General features: G+C 45.3%; 1 protein-coding gene across 1 annotated transcript in view; it reads right to left on the reverse strand.

Annotated features, from left to right (window-relative positions):
- Nucleotides 1-5,137, reverse strand: part of LOC118375778 (B-cell lymphoma 3 protein homolog) — a 29,047-nt gene extending 23,910 nt beyond the window's left edge. Inside the window, exons 1-2 of the mRNA XM_035762384.2 lie at nucleotides 4,079-5,137; nucleotides 3,445-3,616 (exon numbers count right to left, since the gene is read on the reverse strand). Of these exons, the coding sequence (XP_035618277.2) occupies nucleotides 3,445-3,616; nucleotides 4,079-4,730 (824 nt within the window). The 5' untranslated portion in view covers nucleotides 4,731-5,137. The remainder of the gene's footprint in view (nucleotides 1-3,444; nucleotides 3,617-4,078) is intronic.
- Between the last annotated feature and the right edge of the window lie 5,422 nt (nucleotides 5,138-10,559).

Genomic DNA, 10,559 nt, shown 5'->3' on the forward strand with positions numbered 1-10,559 from the left:
GAAGCAGGGAAATGATCAGAAGAAAAAGAGAGAGAGAGAGAGAGAGAGAGAGAGAGAGAGAGAGAGAGAGAGAGAGAGAGAGAGAGAGAGAGAGAGAGGAAGAGAGAGAGAGAGAGAGAGAGAGAGAGAGAGAGAGAGAGAGAGAGAGAGAGAGAGAGAGAGAGAGAGAGAGAGAAGCAGGGAAAAGATCAGAAGAAAAAGAGAGAGAGAGAGAGAGAGAGAGAGAGAGAGAGAGAGAGAGAAGCAGGGAAATGATCAGAAGAAAAAGAGAGAGAGAGAGAGAGAGAGAGAGAGAGAGAGAGAGAGAGAGAGAAGCAGGGAAATGATCAGAAGAAAAAGAGAGAGAGAGAGAGAGAGAGAGAGAGAGAGAGAGAGAGAGAGAGAAGCAGGGAAATGATCAGAAGAAAAAAGAGAGAGAGAGAGAGAGAGAGAGAGAGAAGGGAAATGATCAGAAGAAAAGAGAGAGAGAGAGAGAGAGAGAGAGAAGCAGGGAAATGATCAGAAGAAAAAGAGAGAGAGAGAGAGAGAGAGAGAGAAGCAGGGAAATGATCAGAAGAAAAAGAGAGAGAGAGAGAGAGAAGAGAAGAGGAAATGATCAGAAGAAAAAGAGAGAGAGAGAGAGAGAGAGAGAGAGAGAGAGAGAGAGAGAAGCAGGGAAATGATCAGAGAGAAAGAGAGAGAGAGAGAGAGAGAGAGAGAGAGAAGCAGGGAAATGATCAGAAGAAAAAGAGAGAGAGAGAGAGAGAGAGAGAGAGAGAAGCAGGGAAATGATCAGAAGAAAAAAGAGAGAGAGAGAGAGAGAGAGAGAGAGAAGCAGGGAAATGATCAGAAGAAAAGAGAGAGAGAGAGAGAGAGAGAGAGAGAGAAGCAGGGAAATGATCAGAAGAAAAAGAGAGAGAGAGAGAGAGAGAGAGAGAGAGAAGCAGGGAAATGATCAGAAGAAAAAGAGAGAGAGAGAGAGAGAGAGAGAGAGAGAAGCAGGGAAATGATAAGAAGAAAAAAAGAGAGAGAGAGAGAGAGAGAGAGAGAGAAACAGGGAAATGAACAGAAGAAAAAAGAGAGAGAGAGAGAGAGAGAGAGAGAGAAGCAGGGAAATGATCAGAAGAAAAAGAGAGAGAGAGAGAGAGAGAGAGAGAGAGAAGCAGGGAAATGATCAGAAGAAAAGAGAGAGAGAGAGAGAGAGAGAGAGAGAAGCAGGGAAATGAGAGAGAGAGAGAGAGAGAGAGAGAGAGAGAGAGAGAGAGAGAGAGAGAGAGAGAGAGAGAGAGAGAGAGAGAGAGAGAGAGAGAGAGAGAGAGAGAGAGAGAGAGGTAAATGAGGAAGTGAGGAGCGGATGTTTGGGTTTTTGAGCTCATTCATTTAAAAACACAGAAATGAAAACAGAGATACAGAAAGACCTGAGAAAACCACAGTCACACATTGAGAGGCGCACGCTCAGAGGTTTTCCCGAAACTGAGGGGCTCAGAGGCGATGAGAACTGAGGATTAACACCCCATTGACGTAAGCACACACACACACACACACACACACACACACACACACACACACACACACACACAGATGGTGGGGGGGGCTGAGAAGCAGCACTGTCTTTCTGCTGAAATCTAACTTTTCATCAGACAGACCACAATACAAGTAGCTACCAGCCAGGGAAATGTACTTCTTTACAGTCTACCACTTCATCAAGTAGTTTGACTTCATAAGAACAGCACCCAAAAGCCCCAGTGCTCGAAACCCACAGCCAGGTCTGCACTTTCTCGATCATGTGTTTTTTTGTGATGTATTGCAAATGACAGTGACACACGGCACTTAAACTACAGGAACATGATTTGCTTGGAAGGACTTATGATTTCAGTCACGTGACTGTTTTTGTATCGTCCTCGCATTTCTGTCAGTGAACAGGTGAGTGCTCAGGTGTAGAAGGTCAGAGAGGGCATCGGTGCGTGAGGTTGGTATGTACCACATCCACTCCTTAACCTCTAACATAAGGTGACCAGACATCCCCGATTTTGGTGGCCTGTCCCTGGCTAGTACTGGCAATGTCCCTGATTATCCCCCAGAAAGAAAAGCAACTCAATTTAAATTGAGGCTGATATTTCAGTAATCAAAAGCTGTATGCAATCGGATTTCAATGTCAAATTTGTCTCACCACTTGTATCAAACTTGTTTGCTCCCTTCTATGAGAACATTTGGTCAGTGATACATTGTAACAACTACATGAACAACCATGCCCATAGCCAGAAAACCTTTCCAACAGCATAGGCTACCAAACTGGGGTGATTCAAAAATGACCACGGTAGGCTAAAATTAAGAAACATTTGAAGGGTTAATCCATTTGTGTTATAAATAATTAAAGTATTTGAAAGGACTGTAGCGGAAATATATAGTTAAAAATAATTCCGTGGGCGGCCTCCCGAATGACGCAGTGGTCTAAGACGCTGCATCGCATCGCTAGCTGTGCCACTACAGAACCTGGTTCGAGTTCAGGCTGTGAGCAGCCGGCCATGACCGGGAGACCCATGGGGTGGCGCACAATTGGCCCAGCGTTGACCGGTTTAGGGGAGGGTTTGGCTGGCAGGGATGTTCTTGTCCCATCGCGTACTAGCGACTCCTGTGGCGGGCCGGGCGCAGTGGCGGCTGGCTTCCAGGTTAGGTGGCCTTTGTGTCAAGAAGCAGTGCGGCTTGGCTGGGTTGTGTTTCGGAGGACGCACGGCTCTCGACCTTCGCCTCTCCCGAGTCCGTACGAGAGATGCAGTGATAGGACAGGACTGTAACTACCAATTGGATACCACAAAATTGGGGAGAAAAAGGGGTTAAAAAATATTTTTAAAATATAATTATTCCATGGGATATTTTAATCTTCTTTCTTCATTTTTTTTGTGTGTTGTTATCTGGTCACCTTACTATAATAGTCATCCCAGCCTCTCAGAGACAAGCCTGTCTCTCATATGAAGACTCACACAAACAATGCAAAGAGACACAGAACACGACACACACACACAGTACAGATCACAGAGGTCAAGTTCAATCCCAGAATCCCCCTCACCCAGTGACACTTTCACTGAGCAGTAGAGCAGAGAATTGACTCCATTAATAATTACAGAGACAGGAAGTGAAATGAAGGTAAAGAATGTGGTGTGGTGTGATAAGGGTACGTACACACAGCACACTCCTCTCTCTCACCACCAACACCCCTCAGCCAGGTGAATCATAGACCAAAACAAACAGACTGTGTGACATCTCCTCTCCCTCCAGCACATACCTAACAGGGTCATATGTGAAATGGAAAACAAAAATGACCTACTGAACTCGACCCAGTCCATAGCGCCTTGCAGGTAGTCAGGGTTAGCAAGGAACCCTCGAGGGCAACAGTACTAGACCCTATCTGCTTCATGAGACTAACTGAAGTTCAATGCATGTCGTTTTTTTTTTTTTTAAACATACGTGTCACCGTCGTTGTCTTGGCACGTCGCCTGGGCAACATCTGCCAGCAGGTGTTCGGTATGTCCCGTCGGGTAAAGAGAGGACTGGAGGTGAGAGACAGGCACGTTCACAACCAGTGGTGACCTGCTGGGCCAGGAGTAGAATGGGTGCCCTGGATAGGGATCTGAGTGACCTAGGGAGGGAGGGGGTAGATAGAGAGAGATGTTTGGTACGATAATGTGAAATAAGGAAATTACAGATGACCCATTGACATGTTTTGCAAGTTTTTAATCAGTTCAATAATTTAATCACTGGAAGGTCTGGCAAAACAGTTTCTCAATGACTGGGGTTCCAAAGCAGGACTAACCATCACTGCACAATGACACACGATCTATGAAGGAACATTCCACAGAGAAAAAAAACAGTTTGACTCAAAGGCAAATGACCACTAACTGATTCAGAAGTATATTCTCTTTCAAACCAATAACTTTGATTATAGTCAAATTAATACACTTATGCCATGACTATCAGATATGATTACCCATTTTTAGGAGAAAAAAATCATATGAAAATAAACTTTGAATAACAATGTAATGGGCTGTACACTTTAATTTAAATATTTTTTACGCGTCTTTTGCCAGGGCGACAAACTTACAGTAAGGACGGAGTGCTTGCATTGAACGAGCCGGATAGACGCTTTGGTGTCCATTGTCAAAACCGCGGGCGACGGACAATAGTCTGTGTGAGACCGATGCCAGGGAACCAATATTCTCATTGTCGTAGCTCTTTAAAAAAATATTTGGAGGACTCGGTCTACTGCACAAGTCTTTGTTTTTGTAGGGGGATAAGAACTCATCTCTCTCGGATGGGTTACGTGACTGTTCCGGCGTCTCCCATTCGGTAGGAAATTGACGTTTCCTAAAAGGAAGCCTCGAGGAAGATATGTCCCGTGTTCGTGTGTCTGTTGTGCTGCGTTCACCAGGGTTCGGAGTGAATGGCTTGTGAGAAGTTACAACTGGGGAGTGTTTTTTCTCCAGAACTGCCGGGTTTTCCGTGTTCACGGGAGGTTTTATCAACGATGATCCACAACGATGTGCCAGCGGCTCCACAGTCGGGCTGGCATTTCCGTTTGGACAGTCATCCCCCGTGTGTGGGGCAGTGGGATACGGTACTCTCACCCGAACGGAGCGACCTTTGCTGGTGGGAGTCCCTTCGGCACCGTTCGCACACTCCCTCTTTGTGGTGCGCAAATCCAGTGGCACTGTGGTTTGAGTCTGGTGACCCTTCATGGTCATGGTCCTCGGCATGAACACGGATCAAGTATCTTGGAATCAGCCTCAGGAGTTTGTCGTCTCAAAACATAGTCATTCAAATGCCAATTCAATTTATGTCTTCTATAGCCTAGGCACAGTCTCCTTCTCCACGAAAGTATCCAAATGTCGTTTTGCATTTGGAGTTTAATAATGTAATTTGCCATGCCAAAACAAGAATGTCTCGAGGCTATTCTCCAAATCCATAAATGTTCCTCTTGAGAATTTGTGGACACTGATAATTGAAATAAATTAAATCACACAACTGAATTGTGGTAAATGTTTTGAATATAAAAAATAAGACGTTCGAATAACCTAACTGACGATAACACACCTGCAATATAACTGCAGGTAGGCAAGGGAAGAAAATCAGTAGGCAATTATGTTCCTTTTATTGCAACGAATCAAACTGTCTGTCTCTCTCATTCACATAACCAAATCCCCGCAACTGGGGCTTTCCCTTTCGTATAAGAATTAACTCTTTACCTTCCTGTTTGCAAACTCAAACAGTGCGTTCTGGCGGTCTACTTTTTTTCTTAAACCAACACCTTTAAGAAATGAAAGGTTTCTTGTAATTTAAATGTTCAATGTTAATTAAGACATATGATTGATTTAATTCACTTAATGTTAGACTTCCTGTTTTACCCCGGTTTAGGCTATGGATTGACCTAATATGTCAACGATGACACATGCTTTTTTCGGATTTTAAATTAGGATTAGCACAAACGCTGCTAGAGATGGCAAAATGACACGCAATGTTCGAATTCTGCATAGAGTGCATTTGGCACCAGGAAATGTGATCTAATCCAGGGGTTTCAAACTCATTCCATGGAGGGTTTAGTGTCTGCAGGGTTCTGATGGGCAAGGCATTGTGCCCTTGAGCAAGGCACTTAACCCCCCACAACTCCTCCTCCACAGGCACCCAATGTGGCAGCCCCCTCCTCCAAACTGTATATGTATGTGTGTCTTTTGGAGGGGTTGAGATAAAGCAGAGGTCAAATTTCAGTGTGATTTTATGTACACTTGACCAATAAAGGGACAGCCTTAAATAGCCTTCTGATCTGGGCCTCTGTGTCATTGCACATCTAACTCTATCAACCCCCCCCCACACATCGGTTTGCCTCCAGCTGATTCTTTAGTTACCAGGGTCAATTTGGGACTTTCCTCAGATGTATCGAAGTGTGGAACCGCCAACGGAAAATCAAGCTTTGTGTCTAAAGTCCCTGAAACACCCTGCTGAATCTGTGCTGACACGTTGTGCAGCTGCTGGATACAGTAGATAGTCAAGGTGTCCTGCGTGCCTTTGTGTGGGATGTGGTGGGATGATCGTTACCATGAACTGTTAGAGAGGTGAACCAGCAACTGGAGGGTTGCCAGTTGGAATTCTGGGTCCGATGGGAAAAATCTGTCTGGGAAATGAACTGAAACCAGAGGGTTGCTGGTATCAAATCCTAGATGCAATTGTGCCCTTGAGAAAGGCACAACAACAGTTCCCCGGGCGCCCAGTGTAGCAGCCCCTAGCACCTCTCCAAAAGAACCTGTGTGTGTATGTGTGTCTTTCGGTTGGGTTAAAAGCAGAAGTCAACATTCGGTTGGACCTTGTGTGCAATTGACCAATAAAGTGATCCTAATCTTAATCTGTTTGAGCTACCCTGGCCAACCGTACACTCATACAGCACCCACCTCTTCATGACTGTATGAGCGACTTCTGCCCTTATGTCTTTACACTAAGCTTGTCAAAATGCAGAAAAGTGCAGCATTCTGTTAAGAACAAGGTGTGGCAGGATGGTTTTGTGGTGGTGTAGAGGTGAATGGACAGACAAGATGGAACACCCTGAGAGAGTGAAAGGAGGTAAGGCTGCACGATATGGGCATAAAATTGAATAGCGATTTAAAAATAACAAGTAAATATTGCGATTGCAATTTGACTTCCGATATGGATCAAAACACTTGGATGAACCATTTGAAATAGAATGATTTATATTAAGAAGCAAAGTGGAAACCAACATCATTCTTGTTTGGAACAATCTGTTGACTGCATTAAACCTAACAAAACAGCATGCAAACTTATAGTGAATCTAACAGCGAGGAGAGGTAGAGAGACGACAAACACACGGCTTATTGGTGTTTCAAAATATTGCATGATATATGGATCTCTTGCTATATGGATATTGCACATGTCAATATTGCGATGTTGATGTGAATTTGATTAATTATGCAGCCATAAAAGGGAGCCATGGCCACCTAGTGTCATTAGATGTATACTCAGTGGTCAGTTTATTAGGTACACGCATCTAGTACCGGGTTGGACCCCTCCAGCCATGTTCAGCAACAATGTACAGATGCGCTGTGTCGTTCAAACATTGCTCAATTGGTATTAAGGGACCTAACGTGCACCAGGAACACATTCCCCATACCATTACACCACTGCCACCAGCCTGTACCGTTGACACCAGGCATGATGGGGCCATGGACTCATGCTTTTGTTGCTCCCTGCCTATAGACAGAGACTAAAATAGGAAGCTCCCGGGCTCAGGTCTGTTCAACGCTGGTCCGACCAATCTGATTCTACGCTTCAAGATTGCTTTGATCACGTGGATTGGGATATGTTGCACAATGCGTCAAACAACAACATTGATGAATACGTTGATTCGGTGAGCAAGTTTATTAGCAAGTGCATCGGCGATGTCATACCCACAGCAACGATTAAAACATTCCAAAACCAGAAACCGTGGATTGATGGCAGCATTCGCGTGAAACTGAAAGCGCAAACCACTGATTTTAACCAGGGCAAGGTGACCGGAAACATGACCGAATACAAACAGTGTAGCTATTCCCTCCGCAAGGCAATCAAACAAGCTAAGCGTCAGTATAGAGACAAAGTAGAGTCGCAATTCAACGGCTCAGACACAAGAGGTATGTGGCAGGGTCTACACTCAATCACAGATTACAAAAAGAAAACCAGCACCGTCGTGGACCAGCATATCTTGCTCCCAGACAGACTAAACAACTTCTTTGCTCGCTTTGAGGACAATACAGTGCCACTGACAAGGCCCGCTACCAAAATCTGCGGACTCTCCTTCACTGCAGCCAACGTGAGTAAAACATTTAAACGTGTCAACCCTCGCAAGGCTGCAGGCACAGACGTCATCCCCAGCCGTATCCTCAGAGCATGCGCAGACCAGCTGGCTGGTGTGTTTACGGACATATTCAATCAATCCTTATCCCAGTCTGCTGTTCCCACATGCTTCAAGAGGGCCACCATTGTTCCTGTTCCCAAGAAAGCTAAGGCAACTGAGCTGAACGACTACCGCCCCGTAGCACTCACTTCCATCATCATGAAGTGCTTTGAGAGACTAGTCAAGGACTAGTATATCACCTCCAACCTACCTGGCACACTAGACCCACTCCAATTTGCTTACCGCCCCAATAGGTCCACAGACGACGCAATCGCAACCACACTGCACACTGCCCTAACCCATCTGGACAAGAGGAATACCAATGTGAGAATGCTGTTCATCGACTACAGCTCAGCGTTTAACACCACAGTACCCTCCAAACTCGTCATCAAGCTCGAGTCTCTGGGTCTCGACCCCGCCCTGTGCAACTGGGTACTGGACTTCCTGACGGGCCGCCCCCAGGTGGTGAGGGTAGGTAACAACATCTCCACCCCGCTGATCCTCAACACTGGGGCCCCACATGGGTGTGTTCTGAGCCCTCTCCTGTAATCCCTGTTCACCCACGACTGCGTGGCCATGCACGCCTCCAACTCAATCATCAAGTTTGCAGACGACACTACAGTGGTAGGCTTGATTACCAACAACAACGAGATGGCTTACAGGGAGGAGGTGAGGGCACATGGAGTGTGGTGTCAGGAAAATAACCTCACACACAACGTGAACAAAAGAAAGGAGATGATCGTGGACTTCAGGAAACAGCAGAGGGAGCACCCCCCCATCCACATCGATGGGACAGTAGTGGAGAGTAGAGTAAGATTTAAGTTCCTCGGCGTACACATCACGGACAAACTGAATTGGTCCACCCACACAGACAGCGTGTTGAAGACGGCGCAGAAGCGCCTCTTCAACCTCAGGAGGCTGAAGAAATTCAGCTTGTCACCAAAAGCTCTCACAAATTTTACAGATTCACAATTGAGAGCATCCTGTCGGGTTGTATCACCCCCTGGTACGGCAACTGCTCCGCCCACAACCGTAAGACTCTCCAGAGGGTAGTGAGGTCTGCACAACGCATCACCGGGGGCAAACTACTTGCCCTTCAGGACACCTACACCACCCGATGTCACGGGAAGGCCATAAAGATCATCAAGGACAACAACCACCCGAGCCACTGCCTGTTCACCCCGTTATCATCCAGAAGGCAAGGTCAGTCCAGGTGCGTCAAAGCAGGGACCGAGAGACTGAAAAACAGCTTCTATCTCAAGGCCATCAGACTGTTTAACAGCCATCTCTAACATTGAGTGGCTGCTGCCAACATACTGACTCAACTCCAGCCACTTTAATATTGGAAAAATGTATGTAAAAAATGTATCACTAGCCACTTTAAACAATGCCACTTAAAATGTTTACATACCCTACATTACTCATCTCATATGTATATACTGTGTCTTGCCTATGCTGTTCTGTACCATCACTCATTCATATATCTTTATGTACATATTCTTCATCCCTTTACACTTGTGTGTATAAGGTAGTTGTTGTGAATTGTTAGGTTAGATTACTTGTTGGTTATTACTGCATTGTCGGAACTCGAAGCACAAGCATTTCGCTACACTCGCATTAACATCTGCTAACCATGTGTATGTGACAAATAAGATTTTATTTGATTTTATTTGCTGCTTACACCAAATGTTTTTATTTATTTCACCTTTATTTAACCAGGTAGGCCAGTTGAGAACAAGTTGACATTTACAACTGCGACCTGGCCAAGATGAAGCAAAGCAGTGCGACAAAATCAAACAACACAGAGTTACACATAAACAAACGTACAGTCAATAACACAATAGAAAAACATCTATGTACAGTTTGTGCAAATGTAGAAGAGTAGGGAGGTGAGGCAATAAATAAGACATGGAAGCAAAATAATTACAATTTAGCATTAACACTGGAGTGATAGATGTGCAGATGATGATGTGCAAGTAGAGATACTGGGGTGCAAAAGAACAAGAGGGTAAGTAATAATATGGTATCATCTATTGCATCATCAGCATGATGCAACAGGAGCCAGGATTCGTCGGACTCAGACCAGGTAATGTTTTTCCGCTCCTCAATTGTCCAGTGTTGTTGATCACATGTCCACTGCAGCCGCTTCGTCTTGTTTTTAGCTGATAGGAGTGGAACCGATGCGTTCTGAGATGCCGTTCTGCACACCACTGTTGTACTGTGCTGTTATTTGCCTGTTTGTGACCCGCCTGTTAGGTTGCACAATTCTTGCCATTCTCCTTTGACCTCTGTCATTAACAAGCTGTTTTTGCCCACAGGACTGTCGCTGACTGTCGTGCGTGAAAAGCCCAGGAGGCCGGCCATTTCTGAGATACTGGATATAGCACCACTGGTACTGACGATCATACCACTCTCAAAGTCGCTTAGGTCACTGGTTTTGTCCATTCTAACGTTCAATCGAACAGTAACTGAATGCCTCCATGCCTGTCTGCCTGCTTTATGTAGAAGCCATGGCCACCTGACTCACTGTAGGAGCTAACCATTTTCGTGAACGGGGTGGTGTACCTAATAGACTGGCCACTGAGTGTAAATTGACAACAAACTGAATGTGACGGGCACTGGAGAATGATGAAGGGAAGACACTCTG

This window comes from Oncorhynchus keta, chromosome 31, assembly GCF_023373465.1.
Source record: "Oncorhynchus keta strain PuntledgeMale-10-30-2019 chromosome 31, Oket_V2, whole genome shotgun sequence".
NCBI lineage: Eukaryota > Metazoa > Chordata > Actinopteri > Salmoniformes > Salmonidae > Oncorhynchus > Oncorhynchus keta.